Below are 21,458 nucleotides of genomic sequence, written 5' to 3' on the forward strand. Positions count from 1 at the left end.
CCTAGCCTCGGGCAGATCACTTGGCTTCTCTGAATCTGTTTTCTCATCTTTATTATGGGGATATAGGCCCAGGCCTGCTTGTCTACTAGGTTAGATATAACTATGAATGTCAGAATATCTTCAGTTCTGTTTCAGGATACAAGTGTGTCCCCATCAGCGCACTTGCTGCAGGCTGTTACAATCGTCTCTTCACTTGGTGCTCTCCCCTACTCAGCTGCAAGCTCCTTATTTCATTATCAAGTGACTGAATGGGCAAGCTGTGGGGAAATAATCCTTTCTTCCTCCCTTCTAGCCTAATGGGCTACCCTGAAAGCAGACCTTGAGACAAGGATACACATGCCAAATAGTTTATTGGGGAGGTGATGCCAGGGAGCAGCATGAAGGAATAGGAAGGTTGAGAGGAGGAGGGAGGGAAACCAAAAGAGGGTGTGTCAGCGAGCCGGTGTTGCTGTGGGCAGCTGGAGCTGGGTCCTGCTGGAGCCCCTGACAGATGGTGTGGAGCATCTCTCAGAATTTCAGGAAGCCCCAGGCAGGGCAGGAAAGAACTGCCGAGTGCACTGGGGCGCTCTGCCCAGCCAGGGCTTCCTGAGAGCACTGGTGAAGGGTGCGGAGGAGCAGGGAGTGTGGTCCTGGTTCTTGAGGCCCCTGGGCATATGAGGCTGGGGTGGGGGCGGGGAGGAGGCACAGCAAGGAAGCCCTCCAAGCACTCGGTTTCCCCACACCCTGGGCTTTGTCCTTGCATCCTCAGATGTGCACACCGGCTCTGTAGAGCACTGCCAGGGATATGCCCTGGCTCCGGGCGAGGGGACAGACACCGCTACTGTCCACTGGGGAAGCAGGGCCCGCATCCTGCCTGCTGCCCTGAGGTGTGGCTGGCCTCACACCGCTGCTTTCTCCCCAGTGCATCACCAACAGTGCCCGGGAAAGGAAGATCAACTCATCCCTGCAGCTCCCAGATCGCGTGCTGAACTTCCTCAAGGACCACTTCCTGATGGATGGGCAGGTCCGAAGCCGCATGCTGCTGCTGCAGCCCCAGGCTCGCTACCAGCGCGTGGCTGTACACCGCGTCCCTGGCCTGCACCACACCTACGATGTCCTCTTCCTGGGCACTGGTAAGTGTCTGCAGCCCAGCAGGCTCAGGGGAAGGGGTGCACATGACTGGTGGGTCATGGGCAGTGGGCTCCACCAGGGCCTGAGTCCTGTCCACACCCCAGGTGACGGCCGGCTTCACAAGGCAGTGAGTGTGGGCCCCCGGGTGCACATCATTGAGGAGCTGCAGATCTTCTCATCGGGACAGCCTGTGCAGAATCTGCTCCTGGACACCCACAGGGTGAGCAGGCCAAGGAGGAATCCTGGCAGGGTACTTGGGGGGTGCCCTCCATTAGCACCAAGCAGTCCCCACCCAGCTTCTCCTCCCTTGCCTCAGGAGGATGGAAAGATAAAGGGTCCAGTCATGAGCTATTAGAAATGGGGGTTGCCAGTTACATAACAGGCCTCTTGGGGGTGGCTCTGGGAGGCATACAAGCCGGGTGGCCATGGGTGAGGGCCCTGGCTGCCCGTGTCTGCTTCTCATCCCTGTGTCTGGCTGCGCAGGGACTGCTGTATGCGGCCTCCCACTCGGGCGTAGTCCAGGTGCCCATGGCCAACTGCAGCCTGTACCGGAGCTGTGGGGACTGCCTCCTCGCCCGGGACCCCTACTGTGCTTGGAGCGGCTCCAGCTGCAAGCACGTCAGCCTCTACCAGCCTGAGCTGGCCGCCAGGTGAGCACTCCCAAAGGCCCCTTCCCATCTGTCCAGCCCTGCACAGGTGGCCTCAGAGCACCATCCTGGGCCCTCCTCGGGACCACCACACGGCCTCGTTTATGTCCACTGTCTCAGCATAATTATTAATTAGCTCTCCTGCTTCCTCTCAAGTGCAATTCAGACAGGAAATTATGTCTTTATCTTGGCTACCTGTAAAATGAGGACATGATTTGGTAAAGTATGAAATACCACAGCTTTGAAAAGCCTTGCAGGAAAATGTGGATTAGCATGTGAACATGCTTTAGTAATAGTAGGGCTAGGAAACAGCCCATTAACAAACCCAGTAAAAATTGGTTTCAGAATAACCTATTTGGATTATAAAGTGTTCATTTAGAAAATAGGGATGAACACGAACCAAAACTACCCCTCATCCCACCACCTAGAGAGAATCACAGTGAGATTTTGATATAGTATTCTCTCAGGTTTTACTACATATGTGTATAGATAACAAAAATCCTTTTATTTTATTTTATTTCATTTCATTTCATTTCATTTCATTTATTTATCTTTTTTTGAGACTCGCTCTGTTGCCCAGGCTGGAGTGCAGTGGCACAATCTCGGTTCACTGCAACCTCCGCCTCCCGGGTTCGAGCGATTCTCCTGCCTCAGCCTCCCGAGTAGCAGGGATTATAGGTGCCCGCCACCACGCCCGGCTAATTTTTGTATTTGTAGTGGAGGCAGGGTTTCACCATGTTGGCCAGGCTGGTCTCGAACTCCTGACCTCAAATGATCTGCCCACCTTGGGCTCCCAAAGTGCCAGGATCACAGCCATGAGCCACCGCGTCTGGCCAAACATTCATATATTTCATATAACATTGGGAACTGTCCTGTTTGTAGTGTTCTTGCTTCACATATGGATACATCTGGTGTCAGTTTTTACAAAAACCAAGTGAGTTTTGGTGCGTATGCCAGGAGGGACACCCCAGAATGTTAACTGTCATGATCACTGGCTGGTAGATGCTGTGATTTTTGTAGTGTTTACATCCTTCATGCCTGGTTATCTGTCTCCTGAGTGTATCCAGAATTACTGTCCTTTATTTTTTATTACACAGATGTATGCATGTGCATTGTTTTAAAAAAAAGATGAGAACACATCAAAAAAAATTATAATTAAAAAAAAGAAAAAAAGAGAGAGATCTATACATACAGATCCCAGCTGTCCTTCCAATGTTTTTCTGAGGGTACATACTATTTTTTGTTATTATTTTTTGAGACAGGGTCTCTCTGTGTTGCTCAGGCTGGAGTGTAGTGGTGTGATTACAGCTCACTGCAGCCTTGACCTCCTGGGCTCAAGTGATCCTCCAACCTCAGCCTCCTGAGTTGGTGGAACCACAGGCATGCGCCACCATGCCTGGCTAATTTTTCTATTTTTTGTAGAGATGGGGTCTCGCCACGTTGCCCAGGTTGTCTTGAATTCCTGGGCTCAAGCGATCTACCGGCCTTGGCCTCCCAAAGTGCTGGGATTACAGGCGTGAGCCACCGTGCCTGGCCACTGAGGGTACATACTGTTTATGTAATTAAGGGAAGTGTTATCTTAGCTTTGACTTGAAAGAATGTGTAGACAGAGGAGATGCTGACTCCTGTGGGTGGGGAATCAGCTCAGGAAAGGCCCTTGCCCAGGCCCAAGTCTGCAGTGAGGGGTGAGGGAATGTGGGCTCAGGGGACTTCCTGGCCAATCCCAGAATTCCCTCTGGTCCTCAGGCCGTGGATCCAGGACATCGAGGGAGCCAGTGCCAAGGACCTTTGCAGCGCGTCTTCGGTTGTGTCCCTGTCTTTTGTACCAACAGGTGAGGTGCCCCCTCAAAAGGTGGAGGAGAGAGGTGGGGACAAGTGTGCTTGGAAGGCTCCCCCAGGCACAAATGTTATAAATGCCTTTCCTCGCTTCCTTGCCCCCACCCCTGTAAGCAGGTCCCCAGGAAGACTCAGTCCCAGGGGTCCCCAGAGTTGCCCATCATGGCACCAGGGGCATAGCCCAGAGGGAGGCAGGGGAGCTTGGAGCTACTGTGGACACTGGCACCCCCCTACCCCATGCCTTTTCTGCCTACAGGTGAGAAGCCATGTGAGCAAGTCCAGTTCCAGCCCAACACAGTGAACACTTTGGCCTGCCCACTCCTCTCCAACCTGGCGACCCGACTCTGGCTGCACAACGGGGCCCCTGTCAATGCCTCGGCCTCCTGCCACGTGCTACCCACTGGGGACCTGCTGCTGGTGGGCACCCAACAGCTGGGGGAGTTCCAGTGCTGGTCACTAGAGGAGGGCTTCCAGCAGCTGGTAGCCAGCTACTGCCCAGAGGTGGTGGAGGATGGGGTGGCAGACCAAACAGATCAGGGTGGCAATGTACCCGTCATTATCAGCACATCGCGTGTGAGTGCACCAGCTGGTGGCAGGGCCAGCTGGGGTGCAGACAAGTCCTACTGGAAGGAGTTCCTGGTGATGTGCACGCTCTTTGTGCTAGCCGTGCTGTTCCCAGTTTTATTCTTGCTCTACCGGCACCGGAACAGCATGAAAGTCTTCCTGAAGCAGGGGGAATGTGCCAGCGTGCACCCCAAGACCTGCCCTGTGGTGCTGCCCCCCGAGACCCGCCCACTCAACGGCCTAGGCCCCCCTAGCACTCCACTTGATCACCGAGGGTACCAGGCCCTGTCAGACAGCCCCCCGGGGGCCCGAGTCTTCACTGAGTCAGAGAAGAGGCCACTCAGCATCCAAGACAGCTTCGTGGAGGTATCCCCAGTGTGCCCCCGGCCCCGGGTCCGCCTTGGCTCGGAGATCCGTGACTCTGTGGTGTGAGAGCTGACTTCCAGAGGACGCTGCCCTGGCTTCAGGGGCTGTGAATGCTCGGAGAGGGTCAACTGGACCTCCCCTCCGCTCTGCTCTTCGTGGAACACAACCGTGGTGCCCAGCCCTTGGGAGCCTTGGAGCCAGCTGGCCTGCTGCTCTCCAGTCAAGTAGCGAGGCTCCTACCACCCAGACACCCAAACAGCCATGGCCCCAGAGGTCCTGGCCAAATATGGGGGCCTGCCTAGGTTGGTGGAACAGTGCTCCTTATGTAAACTGAGCCCTTTGTTTAAAAAACAATTCAAAATGTGAAACTAGAGTGAGAGGGAAGAGATAGCATGGAATGCAGCACACACGGCTGCTCCAGTTCATGGCCTCCCAGGGGTACTGGGGATGCATCCAAAGTGGTTGAGACAGAGTTGGAAACCCTCACCAACTGGCCTCTTCACCTTCCACCTTATCCCGCTGCCACCAGCTGCCCTGTCTCACTGCAGATTCAGGACCAGCTTGGGCTCCGTGCGTTCTGCCTTGCCAGCCAGCCGAGGATGTAGTTGTTGCTGCCATCATCCCACCACCTCAGGGACCAGAGGGCTAGGTTGGCACTGCGGCCCTCACCAGGTCCTGGGCTCGGACCCAACTCCTGGACCTTTCCGGCCTGTATCAGGCTGTGGCCACACAAGAGGACAGCGTGAGCTCAGGAGAGATTTAGTGACAATGTACGCCTTTCCCTCAGAATTCAAGGAAGAGACTGTTGCCTGCCTTCCTCCATTGTTGCGTGAGAACCCGTGTGTCCCTTCCTGCCATATCCACCCTCGCTCCATCTTTGAACTCAAACACGAGGAACTAACTGTACCCTGGTCCTCTCCCCAGTCCCCAATTCACCCTCCATCCCTCACCTTCCTCCACTCTAAGGGATAGCAACACTGCCCAGCACAGGGGCCCTGAATTTATGTGGTTTTTATATATTTTTTAATAAGATGCACTTTATGTCATTTTTTAATAAAGTCTGAAGAATTATTGTTTAATCCTGGCTCTTCCTCTTCAAGGACAGTTGCTTTTTGAGGTAGGTCTAGTTTTCTGAGTTCTGAGAGGTTCTGAACCTCCTCTTTGCAGGGTCAAGTGAGCCAGAGTCAGCCTAGCCTGGTCAGCAACATCTCCCTGTGGGGCGGCTCTGAGGTGGGGAGCTTAATGCACTGATAGGCAGAGGCAAGGGGTTCCTTGTGTTTACCTCAACCCCTTTATTCTGCATCGCCAATTCAGTTTAGCAAGGGTAGGGACACAAGGGATGGGATGGGATGGGGGGCCCTTTGTCAAAGTTTTTAATTCTTCAAGTCACGCAGCAAAATAGACTTCACTGATGTACGGTTCTCTACATTTTGACGCATATAGAGACTCATCTAACCACCACCCCAATCAGGGTACAGGAGAGTACCACGCCTCCTGCTGCCCCTTCATCCTCACACCCTCCCATGGGGACAGCCAGCATGGGTGCGGCTTGACTTCCCACTGGCCTCTGCTCAATATGCTGCTTCTTCCTAGGATGATTGAAGGCTCTTAGAAGAGAAGTCCAGTCCTTCCTCACACCAGTGTATCTCATGTCACACATAGGGTCAAACTTCTAAACCTTTATTACTGATTAGTACAAACACAAATGGAGCAATGACAACAGCAGTGAGGAGAGGCCCTGACAACGAGGGCTGCCCCTGCCCGGAGTGAGGCTGCACAGTGCCAGCTCCAGGCTGGGCCAGCTTGGCCCGCACTGGCAACACAGGCTTGACCTTGGCCACAGCTCAGCAGTAGAAAGGTTCTTGGACAGGGTGCCAGGATACATGATGGGGCTGCTGTCACAGGACAATCTTAAAGGAGCTGAACAAGAGAAAAGGGGTGGGTTTTCTGCTGGAAGAGGAGGGTAGGGACTAAACCCAAACTTGCCCCCTTCTCCCTTTAGACCCTTCTTTGGAACGGGCTGTGTCCCGTGTGTCAGCCCCCTCTGGAAGAACTCACTGAGACATCCAGAGGGAGCTTTCTGGACCCACAGACAGGGTCAGAGCTTCTAAACCTTTATTACTAATTAGTACAAACCCAGAGCAATGACAATGGCAGTGGGAAGGGGAGAGGCCTTGACAAGGAGGGCTGCCCCTGCCCAGGGCGAGACTGCCAGCTTTGCTGGCCCTGTGTGTGGGGACTGGGGCTTTCTCTCACCCTGGCACCACCTCCTGTAGCAATGCCCTAGGCCCAGAGGCAGCAGGTCGGAACCTGCAGGTACCCAGAATGAAGGGGGACCACTGTCATACCTGGCAAAGTCTGGAGAACGGGAGATGACGTGCTGGAACTCAGAGAGGTTGATGGTTCCATCCCTGTCAATGTCAGACTCCTCCAGGATCTGGGAAAGGGAGAGTTTCAGGCCGGAGCCTCAACCCCTCCCTCCCGCTCCCAGGCCCAGCTGGGGGCAGGGCCTGGTCAGCTGCTCACATTGTCGATGAGCTGCTTCATCTCAGATGCACTAAGCCGTGTGTCCTCGCCCTCCCCCGTGAGGCAGTTCACCAGCCGGCTCAGGTCTTCTCTGTTCAAGGTTCCATCATCATCAAAGTCTAGAGAGCAGACACAGGAAGCCAAAAGACACGGTTGGGAGGGGCTCTGAGGTTCCCCAAACGGCGCCCATTTCCCAAGCAGGGCCACCACAAAGCCCACGTGGGAAGGAGTGGTGTCCTGCCGGGCTGCTCCTGGTTCTCACCGAAGATGCGGAAGGCATAATGGGACTTGATGTCCGGCGTGGCTGTGTCACTGAACACACTGAGGAGATCCAGGAAGTCCTCAAAGCTAAGGCTGTCTCTGGCTGGGGATGTGGAGAAGACCCTGCAGATTCGCTCCTTGAAGGGGTTGGCCTAGGAGAACAAACGTCACAGGACGTGGCCCAGGTCACACACTCATTAAACCCTACCAGAAACTTGAGAGAGCAGGTCACAGGACCAGCACCAGGGAGCTCAGGCTCGTGGGGGTGAACGATCAGTGCTTTGGGGCCAACATGGAGGGCAGTGGGAGCACAGGAAAGCAAACTGACCCAGTTGGGGAAGGGACTGAGATGGCTTCCTGGGAGTCAAGTGTTTAACCCAAAGGCAGGTCACATACAACATAAGTGTGGGCAGAGAAGGAAGAAGAAGTCATCCTAAACAAAGGGAACGAGATGGGCTGGTTATTTTAAAACACAAATATTTAAATGAACAGTTATTGTGTTACAGGCACTGGGCCAGGCCCTTTGCACAGAAATTTTGCAGCAGCCCTACGGAGTGGCAATCAGCCTCTAGAATACGGTTCCTCAAACTTTAATAAGGTAACTCAACTCCTCTTAAGGGACAAAACTTCTTTGAACTTCCAAGATTATGCTCTAGAATCCCCATTTGAAAAGCACCATTCTAGATAATTCTGCCAGGTGATTTTGGTGAAGTCCTTGCCCCTAGAAAATTAGAACTAAGCAGAAAAATGACCAGAATGGGGACCAGTGACCCCATGATCTCAAAGCTAGTGGCAGATGGAGTTAGGGGGTCTAGCAGGGAGGGAGTAGTGGGAGAGGTGTCAAGGGGGGCGGGGAGCGCTTGCACCTTGAGCTCTGGAAGGCTGAGAATCTGCTCGAAGGGCACTTGTGCCTGAAGTGACGACTCCACGCTCCGCTGCTCCTGGGGAAGCAGCTCACAAAACCGCCTGTGGGCTCTGGTAGAGAGAGGGGAACTGTCGGTGTTCTCAGCGATGGGTCTCCCCTGTGTTCATTCCCACTCCTTGCCTGCTGCTCATTATCAACCAGGTGAGGAGCTAAAACCACGTACACAGAACTTCCAAGTCATCAGGCAACAGTAAGCAAAAGAACATGTCACAAGGTAGTACAGCCTAGGAGTCTATTCTTGCAATGAGTATTTACTGAGCATTTACTATGTGCTTGGCACTGATTCTAGAGATCCCCAAGGGATGAAGAAGTTGGGAAAGGAGCCAGAAGTTGGCCCTAAAGAATTGGCCAGGCACGGTGGCTCACACCTGTAATCCCAGCACTTTGGGAGGCCAAGGCAGGTGGAGCATTTGAGGTCAGGCGTCTGAGACCAGTCTGAGCAACATGGTGAAACCCCTTCTCTACTAAAAATACAAAAATTATCCGGGCATGGTGGCGGGTGCCTATAATCCCAGCTACTCAGGAGGCTGAGGCAGGAGAATAACTTGAACCCGGAGGTAGAGGCTGCAGTGAGCCGAGATCGTGCCCCAGCACTCCAGCCTGGGCGACAGAGCGAGACTCTGTCTCCAAAACAAAAACAAAAACAAAAACAAAAAACAAAAAAAACGGAGAAAAGAGCAAAACCAAAAATCTCATTCTCACCTTCACTCCAGGGATCTCTTGCCCTCAAAGCCTCCTTTTTAGCAGCCACACTGAACTGTCCTCCTCCTCAGCCTCCACCTCCTTCCCATGAGATTATCTTTGCCACAGGAAGCCCAGGCACCTCCTCACTCAAAGTGCCCTGGCCTGCATAAATCTGGCAAAAGGGCTTCCAGCCCAAGTTCAAATCTACTTACTCAGAGTGTTGTCTTAAGCAGTTACCAAACCTTTCTGAACCTGTTCGTTGTCCAATACCTCTCTCCTAAAGATTAAATTAGGTAATGCAGGCAACCATTTAGCACAGTCCCTGGCACATGGTGAGTGCTCAGAAAGCGATAACGGTTACTGTATTAGTCAGGTAAAGTTGGGAGAAGGAGCCAGGCTCCCCAAGGCTTCTGTGGTTTAGCCACTGGGCAAGGTCGGCCCCTGCCGGACTGGGGCAGGAAGTTCGGCAGTGCTGAAGCTAGTGGAGCTCAGGGTCAAAGAGCGCCTAACTTTTCCTGGAGGCTGTAAGGCAGCTCCGCGGTGCCACGCTGGGGCCTCAGGCGAGGGCAAGGAGGGCGTGCCCGGAGGAGGGCGCAGCCCGGGCTAGGTCTCCGGGCCTCCAGCTCCTGCTCCTCTGCAGACCTCAGGCCAGCCCCCGCCCCTCCCTCGGGACAGCGCCCCCGAAGCTGTCTTTAGAGGATCCCGGGGTCGGAGGCAGGGTTTAAGGCAGCACTTACAGGAGTATCTCCTGCTTCGTCAGGAACGTCAAGTCCTGGAAGGCAAAGCCAGAGCGGGGATTAGCGGACCGCTGGGAGGCCGCGACCGCCCCGCAGCCAGCTCCCGGATCCTGCTCCCGAGAAGAGGCCCGCACGCGAGCTCCCTAGGGCCAGGCGTCCCGCGCACCTGGTACTCGGCCAGCAGCTCCTTGGACAGGCGACTGCCCGAGCCCCCCATCGCCCCGCCGCGCGCACAGCTCCGCCAACTCGCCTCGAGACGCAGACAACTTTCTCACTTCCGCCCTTGGGCCGCGTCACTGCCCAGTCCCCGCGGCAACCGCTCCTGGGGCCACCACCCCCGGGCCCGCCCCCTCCTAAAAGCGGCCAGGCGTTCCCAGCTGGGTTTGGTAGGCGAACTGCCGGCTCCGAGCGGTCCTAGGCGAGCTGGAGGCGGGGCCCGGGGAGGGGCCCGACGCTCCGGGGCGGAGCCCAGGACTCACGGCCCCGCCTCCAGGGCGGGCGGGGGCGGGCCACGCCGCGCGCGTGCGTGCTGGCTGCGTATGCGTCACGGGCGTCGTGACCTCGCTGTGGCCCCGGCAGCGGCTGCGGGGAAAGTCGCGAGGAGCATCCGCTTCGGCTGCAGTAGGTGGTGGCGGCGGCAGCCCTGGGTGGGGTCCGATAGGGACGTCTGAGAAGTCACTGGAGCTAGCGTTTCCGGGAAACCTGGAGACTCGCTGAGTGGCCGGGGTCGTCGGCTGCCCCTCTGCCCAGCAAGGGCTTTTCTAGATGTTATCATTAGGCAAGCGCTGCACCTGTCGCAGCCCCCAAGCCACCTCTTCCAGAAGTAACCATAACCTTGCTTCCTTCTTAGGCTATTTACTGAGGACCCACTGGATGTCAAGTACTGTGCATAGTTTTCTTCGATTGTTGCAACATCCCTTGCAAGGTAGGTTCCCATTTTACAAAGATGGAAATACGTAAGTCCAAAGGGTTTTAGTGATTTTTCCGGGCGCCGGCATTTAGAAGGTAATCGGTCCAGTCCAAGGCACTTTTAAAGGCTCTCCACTGCTGTTCTCATCATTCCAGCTGACCTGCCGTCCTTTTGACTCCATCTCACCCCTAGGCTGCTGGCCCTTTGCTCTTGTCCCCTCTTAACCTCTGGGATAATGTTCGGCACATAGTAGGCTCTCAGTAAATATTATCGAATTTATAATAAATGAATGAACGTATACTACTGCAAAAGGTAAGGATTCCAAACTGCTGGGAGGAGGAAGTGGAGGTTGTGTTGGTCAGGCTGGGATTAATTCTTGATCCTTCCAATCGATTATACTTGCTGATCTTTGTAAAGTCTAAATCTGAGCATGTTAGTCTCAGTTTATAACCATTAAATGGTTAAAAACCCAAATCCTGGCCCTCTGTAACTGGACTTCCTCCTATTGGCTCTCTGTGTTTCAGCCACTTTGGGCCCTCACTCCCTCTTCCATCTTATCCTCAGGGAAGCCGTTCCTGACTCCCTAGACTGCCTAGGAATCTACTTTACACTTGAAGAATACCCAGTGCTTCTCCTTGGCAGCACGTGTTTAATAAGACCCACTGTATTAACATGTACATTCCATCATTGTAGAAATACTCAAGGCCAGGCGCGGTGGCTCATGCGTGTAATCTTAGCACTTTGGGAGGCCAAAGCAGGCAGATCACTTGAGGCCAGGAGTTCAAGACCAGCATGGCCAACATGACAAAACCCTGTCTCTACTAAAAATACAAAAATTAGCCAGGCATGGTTGAACCTGGGAGCTGGAGGTTGCAGTGAGTGGAGATTGTGCCACTGCAGTCCAGCCTGGGCAACAGAGTGAGACTCTTTCTCAGAAAAAAAAAGATAACTAGGGTATAGGCCCATCCCAACCTGATCATGTTTCTCTTTTTTTCTCTAGTCTCGCTCTGTCGCCTAGGCTGGAGTGCAGTGGCACCATCTCGGCTCACTGCAAACTCTGCCTCCTGGGTTCACGCCATTCTCCTGCCTCAGCCTCCCCAGCAGCTGGGACTACAGGCGCCCGCCACCACGTCCGGCTAATTTTTTTGTATTTTTAGTAGAGACGGGGTTTCACCGTGTTAGCCAGGATGGTCTGGATCTCCTGACCTCGTGATTCGCCCACCTCGGCCTCCCAAAGTGCTGGGATTACAGGCATGAGCCACCGTGCCTGGCCGATCATTTTTCTCTTAATAGCAGGCTCTTTCTGTCCAAGAAAGAGTTAGTCTTCTGTTAGTAAAAGCTTAGGCAAAAAGCAAGAAGCTATCATTATGTCTGCTGTACTAAATAGACCTTGTTTGCCTCTTACAAGCCAAGGCTGCATGGTAATAAGTATCTGTCTTTTTTTTTTTTTTTTTGAGACAGAGTTTCACTCTTGTTGCCCAGGCTGGAGTGCAATGGCATGATCTCGGCTCACCGCAACCTCTGCCTCCCGAGTTCAAGCAATTCTTCTGCTTCAGCCTCCTGAATAGCTGGGATTACAGGCATGTGCCACCACGCCTGGCTAGTTCCGTATTTTTAGTAGAGATGGAGTTTCTCCATGTTGGTCAGGCTGGTCTCGAACTCCCAACCTCAGGTGATCGCCTGTCTTGGCCTCCCGAAGTGCTAAGATTACAGGCGTGAGCCCCTGCACCCAGCCATAAGTATCTCTTTATAGTGAAGACATGAGGGTCAGCTTTGTGCCTGGTGACCAGCTGTGATCTAGATCTCTCAGCCACTTCACTTGGCTCTGAACCCTTCATGGAACAACCTTCTGGTTTTCATTTTGCTTCCTGATTCATTTTGTACACTGACCAGCCAGCAAGAACCTTTTGTGCCATTTGGCACATTTCTCATTGTAAATTATTATTTTTGAGACGGAGTCTCACTCTGTCACCAGGCTGGAGTACAGTGGTATGATCTCGGCTTACTGCAACCTCCGCCTCCCAGGTTCAAGCGATTGTCCTGCCTCAGCCTCCTGAGTAGCTGGGATTACAGGAGTGCACCACCACACCCAGCTAATTTTTGTCTTTTTTTTAGTAGAGACGGGGTTTCACCATGTTGGCCAGGATGGTCTCGATCTCCTGATCTCTTGATCCGCCTCCCTCAGCCTCCCAAAGTGCTGGGATTACAGGCATGAGCCACCGCGCCCGGCCTCTCATGGTAAATTATTAAATGCGCAGTCTGAATCATGTGGTAGTCCTTGGTGAATCTGGTTAGCATATTGTCCCTCCTATACCTGATCAACTCTTGGTACAGTGATAAAACCGAGCTGCTGATATACTTTTATTTTTTATTTTATTTATTTTTTTGAGACAGAGTCTCACTCTGTCGCCAGGCTGGAGTGCAGTGGTGCGATCTTAGCTCACTGCAACCTCCGCCTCCTGGGTTCAAGCGATTCTTCTGCCTTAGCCTCCCGAGTAGCTGAGATTACAGATGCCCACTACCACACCTGGCTAATTTTTTTGTATTTTTAGTAGAGACGGGGTTTCACCATATTGGCCAGGCTGGTCTCGAACTCCTGACCTCGTGATCCACCCACCTTGGCCTCCCAAAGTGCTGGGATTACAGGCGTGAGCCACCATACCCGGACTTCATTGTAATTTTATTTTTTTCCCTTTTTTTTTTTGTTTTGAGATGGAGTCTCGCTTTGTCACCAGGCTGGAATGCAGTGGCATGATCTCAGTTCACCACAACCTCCACCTCCCAGATTCAAGTGATTCTCCTGCCTCAGCCTCCCAAGTAGCTGGGACTACAGGTGCGCGCCACCACCACGCCCAGCTAATTTTTGTATTTTTAGTAGAGACAGGGTTTCACCATGTTGGCCAGGATGGTCTCGATATCTTGACCACGTCGTGATTCACCCGTGTCAGCCTCCCAAAGTGCTGGTCCAGGGATTACAGGTGTGAGCCACCGCACCCAGCCCCTCATTGTTATTTTGATTTGCCTTTTCTTATTGATTAATGATGTTAAACATCCCAAATGTGCTTGTTGGCCATCTTTATATCTTATTTGAAAAAATGTCTAAGATTATCTCTTTTTTTTCTCCTTTTTTTGGTTTTGTATTATTTTTATTATCTCATTTTAAATTTTTTCACCTGTCAGATAAGATTCTCTTTTATTAGAATAAGATACTACATTAGTCAGGCCTGGTGGCACGTGCCTGTGGTCCCAGCTACTTGGGAGGCTGAGGTGGATGGATTGCTTGAGACTGGGAGGTAGACATGCAGTAAGGTGAGAATAAGATACTACATTTTATCATCAAAATTATGCTTAGCTTCACTTTTTTTTTTTTTTGTCTTTTACCTTGCAGCTCCAGCTCGAAGGATTAGCTTCACTTTTAAACGTTTTTGGCCAGATGCGGTGGCTCATGCCTGTCATCCCAGCATTTTGGGAGGCTGAGGCGGGCGGATCACCTGAGGTCAGGAGTTTGAGACCAGCCTGGCCAACATGGTGAAACCTAGTCTTTCCTAAAAATACAAACATTAGCTGGGCATGGTGACACACACCTGTAGTCCCAGCTACTCAGGAGGCTAAGGCATGAAAATCGCTTGAACCCAGGTGGCGGAGGTTGCAGTGAGCCAAGATCATGCCACTGCACTACAGCCTGGCTGACAAGAGTGAGATTCTTTTAAAAAAAAAAAAAAAAATTGACCATCTTAACCATTTCTAAGCGTATAGTAGTGTTAAGCACATTCACGATATTGTGCAGCAAATCTCCAGAACATTTTCATCTTGCAAACTAAGCCTCAATACCCATTCAACTTAGCTTGACTTTTGATATGTAATTTTTTATATGTTTTGTTTCCTTTCTGTTTTATTACCATGAAGTTTCTGGACCAGCAAAGCTGAAGAAACCCAAACTTGGACTGAAGTGACTCTACTAAGGTAATGCCTCCTTTTGACATCCTACTGGGCCAGTGGCAGACCCCTCTCCCTGACAGTGCTGGGTCCAGGTCTCCAGGCAGCCACGGGGAAGATGAAGACAGGCACTAATTTCCCCCTTGAAAGGTTGGCCCTGGGCACTTACACACACACTGGTGCCATCCTCACCCAAATGTTTCTATGCATGACCAGTTGGAATCACTATGGAACATGGAAAAGCTTTTCCCACAAAAGAAGTGGTCATCTTTGAAACCCTGAGCACTCATACACTGGAACTCAGGTGTGATTTTCTGGAGGGCAGTTTGATGGTGTGAATCAAAAATCTGAGACATGGGAATTTGAGACCACCTGAACAGCGTAGCAAGGCCCTGTCTCTCCCAAAAACAAAACCAAACCAAACCAAAACCTGAGACATGGACCTACTCTGACCCAGTGGTATACCAGGATTTTATTTTAAAGGAAAATAGAAACATGACGTGTTCAATGATGAGTGTGTGAGTGTACAGGATGTTCATTGCTACATTGTGTATAATAGAATGAAACTAGCTACAACCTATAAAAACAACAGTTGAAGATTGGTTAAAAAGTCAAGATCCATCTATGTATGAAAATGAAGCTAAACATAAATTGTGATTTTTCCTTAGGCATTGTAACAAAGGGTTATATTTTATGTTTATTTTTTCTCCATTAAAAAAATTTACTCAATATATATAATTTTTAGAAAGAAAAAATAGTTGATCTATATGAGACATAACATGTGTGTGTGTGTGTGTGTGTGTATTAGTCTGTTCTCACGCTGCTATGAAGAAATACCCAAGACTGGATAATTTCTAAAGGAAAGAGGTTTTATTGACTCACAGTTCCGCAAGGGTGGACAGGCCTCAGGAAACTTATAATCATGACAGAAGGGAAAGCAAACACATCCTTCTTCACATGGCAGCAGCAGGGAGACGTGCAGAGCAAAGAGGGAGGTAAAGCCTCTTATAAAACCATCAGATCTCATGAGAACTCACTATCACCAGAACAGCATGGAGGTGACCGCCCCCATGATTCAATTACTTTCCACCGGGCCCCTCCCACAACAAGTGGGGATTATAGGAATCACAAGATGAAATTTGGGTGGAGACATAGCCAAACCATATCTATATATCTATCTATTTTTTTTTTTTTTGGAGACAGAGTTTCACTCTTATTGTCCAGGCCAGAGTGCAATGGCGTGATCTCAGCAGTGCCTGGTGGCACATGCCTGTAGTTCCAGATACTTGGGATGCTGAGGTGAAAGAATCCCTTGAGCCTGGGAGGTCAAGGCTTCAGGGAGATGTGTTTGCACCACTGCACTCCTGCCTGGGTGACAGAGTGAGAACCTGTTTCAAAATAAAATAGGCTGTGGCTGGGCGCGGTGGCTCACGCCTGTAATCCCAGCACTTTGGGAAGCCGAGGCGGGTGGATCACCTGAGGTCAGGAGTTCAAGACCAGCCAGACCAACACAGTGAAACCCTGTCTCTACCAAAAATACAAAATTAGCTGGCTGTGGTGGCACATTCCTATAATCCCAGCTACTTGGGAGGCTGAGGCTGGAGAATCGCTTGAACCTGGGAGGTAGAGGTTGCAGTGAGCCAAAATAGTGCCATTGCACTCCAGCCTGGGTGACAGAGTGATAAATAAATAAATAAATAAATAAATAGGTCAGGCACGGTGGCTCAGGCCTGTAATCCCAGCACTTTGGGAGGCCGAGAGGGGAGGGTCACCTGAGGTCAGGATTTCAAGACCAGCCTGGCCAATGTGGTGAAACCCTGCCTCTACTAAAAATACAAAAATTAGCCGGGCCTGGTGGCGGGTGCCTGTAATTCCAGCTGCTTGGGAGGCTGAGGCGTGAGAATCACTTGAACCCGGGAGGTGGAGGTTGCAGTGAGCCAACATCACGCCACTGCACTCCAGCCTGGGCGACAGAGTGAAACTGTCTCAAAAGAATAAATAAATAAGCTGGGCATGGTGGCTCATGCCTGTAATCCCAGCACTTTGGGAAGCCAAGACAAAGGGATCACCCGAGGTCAGGAGTTCAAGACCAGCCTGGCCAATATGGTGAAACACCATCTCTACTAAAAATACAAAAATTACCCGGGCGTGGTGGTGCCTGCCTGTAACCCCAGCTGCCCAGGAGGCTGAGGCGGGAGAACTGCTTGAACCCAAGAGGCGGAGGTTACAGTGAACCAAGATCACTGCCACTGCACTCCAGCCTGGGTGACAGAGTGAGACTCCATCTCAAAAAAATAAATAAATAAATAAAATTAAAATCTCTGGAAGTGGGTTACCATCATGTGTTTTTCATCTTTTATGATTATTTCAGGTCAGCTCTATGGCTCTTCCACATGATTCAAACGAAACTTCCTATTTGCTACCTCCAAACAATGAGGACTGGGACGGGCAAGCCATTCCTGACTTTGTTTATGGGCAGAAGGATCTCATGGCAGAAGGGATTCAGTGGCCAAGAAATGCACCTGGCATCCTGGATGCTCTGCCGCAATCTCCCTTTGATGCTGCACTCTGCTCTACCTGGAAGCAGCGGGTGGAGCTGGGGCTGTTTCGCTACCGCCTAGGGGAGCTACAGACCCAAATCCTCCCTGGTGCTGTGGGTTTCGTGGCTCAGCTGAATGTGGAGCGTGGTGTGCAGAGGAGACGCCCGCAGACCATCAAGAGCGTGAGGCAGGCATTTGACCCTGAACAGTTCAACTTCAACAAGATCCGGCCCGGAGAAGTCCTCTTCCGTTTACACCGGGAGCCTGATCTCCCTGGGACTCTGCTGCAAGAAGACATCCTCGTGGTGATCAACGTCAGCCCCCTGGAGTGGGGCCACGTGCTGCTGGTGCCTGAGCCTGCCCGCCAGCTCCCCCAGCGCCTGCTGCCGGGTGCACTGAGGGCGGGGATTGAGGCTGTGCTGCTGAGCTTACACCCGGGCTTCCGTGTCGGCTTCAACAGCCTGGGAGGCTTGGCCTCGGTGAACCACCTCCACCTGCATGGCTATTACCTGGCCCACAGACTGCCCGTGGAGCAGGCGCCAAGCGAGCCTCTGGACCCTGGAGGCCATTTGCATCTGCTCCAGGGCCTCCCAGCTCCCGGCTTCCTCTTTTACACTCGTGGGCCAGGGCCTGACTTGGAGTCCTTGATAAGCAGGGTATGTCGGGCCACTGATTACCTGACTGACCATGAGATTGCACATAACTTGTTTGTGACCCGGGGAGCTCCGCCGGGAAAGACATCACCTTCCTCAGCCCTCACAGGGGTCCGAGTAATTCTGTGGGCCCGGAAGTCCAGCTTTGGGATAAAGGATGGTGAGGCTTTCAATGTTGCCCTCTGTGAGCTCGCTGGGCACCTCCCTATCAAAACATCCCAGGACTTCAGCAGCCTGACAGAGGCAGCTGCTGTGGCCCTCATTCAGGACTGTCGGCTGCCCCCATCCCAGGCAGAAGAGGTACAGGCAACACTGGTGGCCCTGATGTCCCAGGAAGAGCAATGATACTTCTGGATGTGTTTATGTTCTTTTTTTCTTTTCTTTTGAGATAGGGTCTCACTCTGTCACCCAGGCTAGAGTGTAGTGGTATGACCCTGGCTCACTGTAGCCTCGACCTCTGGGGCTGAAGTGATCCTCCCACCTCAGCCTCTTGAGTAGCTGAGACTACAGCCACACACCTGGCTTTTTTTTTTTTTTTTTTAACGATTAGGTGATTTTGTATTTTTTTATATAGACAGGGTTTCACCATGTTGCTCAGGCTGGTCTTGAACTCTTGGGCTGAAGCAGTCCTCCCATGTCAGCCTCCCAAAGTGCTGAGATGACAGGAGTGAGCCCCTGATTCTTTTCTTTTTCTTTTTTTTTTTTTTTTTTTTTTGAGACAGAGTCTCGCTCTATCACCTAGGCTGGGGTGCACTGGCACAATCTCGGCTCACTGCAACCTCCACCTCCAGGGTTCGAGTGATTCTCCTGGCTCAGCCTCCAGAGTAGCTGGGACTACAGGCTCCTGCCACCATGCCCAGCTAATTTTTTTGTATTTTTAAAAGAGAAGGGGTTTCACCATGTTGGCTAGGCTGGTCTTGAACTCCTGACTTTAGGTGATCTGCCCGCCTCGGCCTCCCAAAGTGCTGGGATTACGGGCGTGAGCCACCACGCCCAGCCAGGATGTATTCATTTTCTACCTGATGAGTCCCTTTCCAGAGCACTGTCCATCATGGTCATTTGGACATTTGTTTTCATGGCTGCCTTCTCACCTGTCTCAGCCTAAGAAGAAGGATGAAGAAAGAGCTGATAATGATCTCTTAAAGGGGAGAAAGATAATGGTCTCTTTAAAGGGGAGCTGATAATGGTCTCTTTAAAGGGGAGAAAGCCTGGAATAATTCTACTGAGTAAGACTTCTTGAATGTATCTGCTACCTCTCCCCGTTCTTCTTGTTCAAGCCCCAGGGGTGTTAAAAAGGAGTGTGTGTGACAGTTACACACTCCTGATTTTACATTTGGACTTTGTCTTCCTTTGATACCAAATGTTAGCAAGGTGATAGTGCATGTGCCTCCAGTATTGAGCTGCCACTTCTGTTCTCAGCCTCTCTGTTTATTCCCCTTTGCTCACCACTTATTTTTATTTCTTCGTCCCTTCTTTCCATTTAGCCCTGCTCCACCCAAATGCCCCACTCCTTCACTTTCCCAGCCACCTTGAGCTTTCCTCTAGCCCCCAACACCAAGTTGAATGCTCTTCACTGACATCTGATGTAAAAACACAGTGTCGTCACAACTTTCCAGGTGCCCGTCTTTTTTTTTTTTTTTTTTTTTGTAAGGCTGGGGTGCAGTGGTGCAATCACAGCTCACTGCAGACCCAAACTCTTGGGCTCAAGCCACCCTCCCACCTCAGCCCCCTGAGTAGCTGGGACGATAAGTGTGCACCATCACACCTGGCTAATTTTTAAATTTTTTGTAGAGATAGTGTCTTGCTATGTTGCCCAGGTTGCTGTCAAACTCCTGGCCTTAAGAAATCCTCCCACCTCGGCCTCCCAGAGTGCTAAGATGCCACCACACCTTGCTGCAGGTTTTTTGTTTGTTTGTTTTTTTGACACAGGGTCACTGTCACCCAGGCTGGAGTGCAGTGGTATGAACACAGCTAACTGCAGCTACAACCTCCTGGGCTCAAACAATACTCCCATCTCAGCCTCCCTAGTAGCTGGGACCACAGGCATGCACCACCACACCCGGCTATTTTTTTGGAGAGACAGCGTCTTGCCAAGTTGCCCAGGCTGGTCTCGAACTCCTGGCCTCAAGATCCTCCCACCTCAGTCTCCCAAAGTGCTGAGATTACAGGCATGAGCCACTGTACCTGGCCTGAGTTGTTTTTTTTTTTTTCTTGAAACGGAGTTTCACTCTCTTGCCCAGGCTGGAGTGCAGTGGCGCGATCTCGGCTCACTGCATCCTCCGCCTCCCGGCTTCAAGCGATTCGGCCTGAGTCTTCTTAATACCCACATTCAAAACAGGGGATGGAGACTGACAGTTTGTACTTTGTTCAAGGTCAGACAGCTGGAGTCGGGACCGCAGCACAGGCAGGTACCAGAAGATGAGCTGGGACAATGTGTGCTTGTGACCGCCTCTGCAGTCAGTGGTTCCCATGGTAGGTAGCGCTGTCCTTAACGGTTTGCCCTTCCTGAGCCTCAGCCATCCCTCTTGGGGTCTTTCCCAAGCACTTTAGAAGCTCCTCTTGATGTAGACACAAAATCCAGAGCTAAGTCGTCGTTCCTCTATCTGCATCTGAGTCAATGTGGGAAATTTTTTTTTATCTCATTGCTTTGTTCTGTCCTGTTACTCCAGAGATTTCACACTGGTTCCAGAGGAACTAGTCAGTAGACACTATTCTAAGAGAGTATGTGGGTGTGAAATCTCATTTTCCTTTTAGCTCCCTTGAGTGTTATACAGCAGAAGTAAAAGAAGTCTTGGGTTGGCTGGGCACGGTGGCTCACACCTTTAATCCTAGCACTTTGGGAAGCCGAGGCAGGCAAATCACTTGTCAGGAGTTTGAGACCAGCCTGGCCAACATGGTGAAACCCCATCTCTACTAAAAATACAAAAATTAGCCGGGCGTTGTGGCAGGCGCTTGTAATCCCATCTACTTGGGAGGCTGAGGCAGGAGAATCACTTGAACCCAGGAGGTGGAGGTTGCAGTGATCTGAGATTGCACAACTGTACTCCAGCCTGGGCGATAGTGCAAGACTCAGTCTCAAAAAAAAAAAAAAAGTCTTGGGTCTAGCTCTCAACAGAGATTATCACCGCCACCACTCCTTCCTCAAACATCCTGAAGGAATGAGAGTCCCTGTTCATAGTGTAAGGGTGAAAGGAGGCTCACACACGTGGGTTCTGGCTGCTGGCTGAGTGGGCTCACCCAGGAAGGGTTTTGATTTCTCTGCTTCCCAAAATGTGGGTCCTAGCCCTGGCTTAGGCCTTCAGGTGGTTGGCTCCCTATACCCAGGCCTGTATAAAGCCTTAGTTTCAAGTTTTCATTAGAGGTTTTACATCCCAAATGATGTTACAAAGTCTCCCTGTGATAAAGCAGAATATGCGTCCATAACCCATTTTATAAGAAAAACAGTTTAGGCCAGGTGTGGTGGCTCACGCCTGTAATCCCAGCACTTTGGGAGGCTGAAGCAGGTGGATCACAAGGTCAGGGGTTCAAGACCAGCCTGGCCAATATGGTGAGACCCCGTCGCTACTAAAAATACAAAAATTAGCTGGGCGTGGTGGTGCACATCTATAGTCCCAGCTACTCGGGAGGCTGAGGCAGGAGAATTGCTTGGACCTGGGAGGCGGAGGTGGCAGTGAGCCGAGATCGCGCCACTGCACTCCAGCCTGGGCGGCAGAGAGAGACTTTGTCTCAAAAAAAAAAAAAGAAAAGAAAAGAAAAAGAAAAA

At 51.5% G+C, this 21,458-nt stretch overlaps 3 protein-coding genes across 9 annotated transcripts in view; 2 read left to right on the forward strand and 1 right to left on the reverse strand.

Moving 5' to 3' along the window:
• The window catches only part of SEMA4B (semaphorin 4B), a 44,847-nt gene extending 39,245 nt beyond the window's left edge, over nucleotides 1–5,602 (forward strand). For all 3 annotated transcript variants that reach the window (XM_054450403.2, XM_054450405.2, XM_054450402.2), the window contains 5 exons: nucleotides 902–1,112; nucleotides 1,215–1,330; nucleotides 1,594–1,760; nucleotides 3,504–3,589; nucleotides 3,850–5,602. In XM_054450403.2, the coding sequence (XP_054306378.1) occupies nucleotides 902–1,112; nucleotides 1,215–1,330; nucleotides 1,594–1,760; nucleotides 3,504–3,589; nucleotides 3,850–4,589 (1,320 nt within the window). In that variant the 3' untranslated portion in view covers nucleotides 4,590–5,602. The remainder of the gene's footprint in view (nucleotides 1–901; nucleotides 1,113–1,214; nucleotides 1,331–1,593; nucleotides 1,761–3,503; nucleotides 3,590–3,849) is intronic.
• A 585-nt stretch (nucleotides 5,603–6,187) lies between these two features.
• On the reverse strand, nucleotides 6,188–10,197 carry CIB1 (calcium and integrin binding 1). The gene is made up of 7 exons (XM_054450412.2): nucleotides 9,823–10,197; nucleotides 9,657–9,691; nucleotides 8,177–8,285; nucleotides 7,312–7,462; nucleotides 7,050–7,168; nucleotides 6,872–6,960; nucleotides 6,188–6,443 (listed from the first exon to the last, which is right to left on the reverse strand). Exons 1-7 carry the CDS (start codon nucleotides 9,871–9,873, stop codon nucleotides 6,422–6,424), a joined length of 576 nt encoding a protein of 191 aa, XP_054306387.1. The 5' UTR covers nucleotides 9,874–10,197; the 3' UTR covers nucleotides 6,188–6,421.
• GDPGP1 (GDP-D-glucose phosphorylase 1) lies at nucleotides 10,163–21,458 on the forward strand. 5 transcript variants are annotated; one of them, XM_063652942.1, is made up of 5 exons: nucleotides 10,163–10,277; nucleotides 10,507–10,581; nucleotides 14,473–14,529; nucleotides 16,874–17,855; nucleotides 20,068–21,458. In XM_063652942.1, exons 4-5 carry the CDS (start codon nucleotides 16,883–16,885, stop codon nucleotides 20,115–20,117), a joined length of 1,023 nt encoding a protein of 340 aa, XP_063509012.1. In that variant the 5' UTR covers nucleotides 10,163–10,277; nucleotides 10,507–10,581; nucleotides 14,473–14,529; nucleotides 16,874–16,882; the 3' UTR covers nucleotides 20,118–21,458. The 5 variants fall into 5 exon arrangements, with proteins under 5 accessions (XP_063509012.1, XP_063509013.1, XP_054306383.1 ...); XM_063652943.1 differs by having other exon boundaries at nucleotides 16,874–17,698; XM_054450408.2 differs by lacking the exon at nucleotides 20,068–21,458 and having other exon boundaries at nucleotides 16,874–19,306.

Source organism: Pongo pygmaeus, chromosome 16, assembly GCF_028885625.2.
Source record: "Pongo pygmaeus isolate AG05252 chromosome 16, NHGRI_mPonPyg2-v2.0_pri, whole genome shotgun sequence".
Taxonomy (NCBI): domain Eukaryota; kingdom Metazoa; phylum Chordata; class Mammalia; order Primates; family Hominidae; genus Pongo; species Pongo pygmaeus.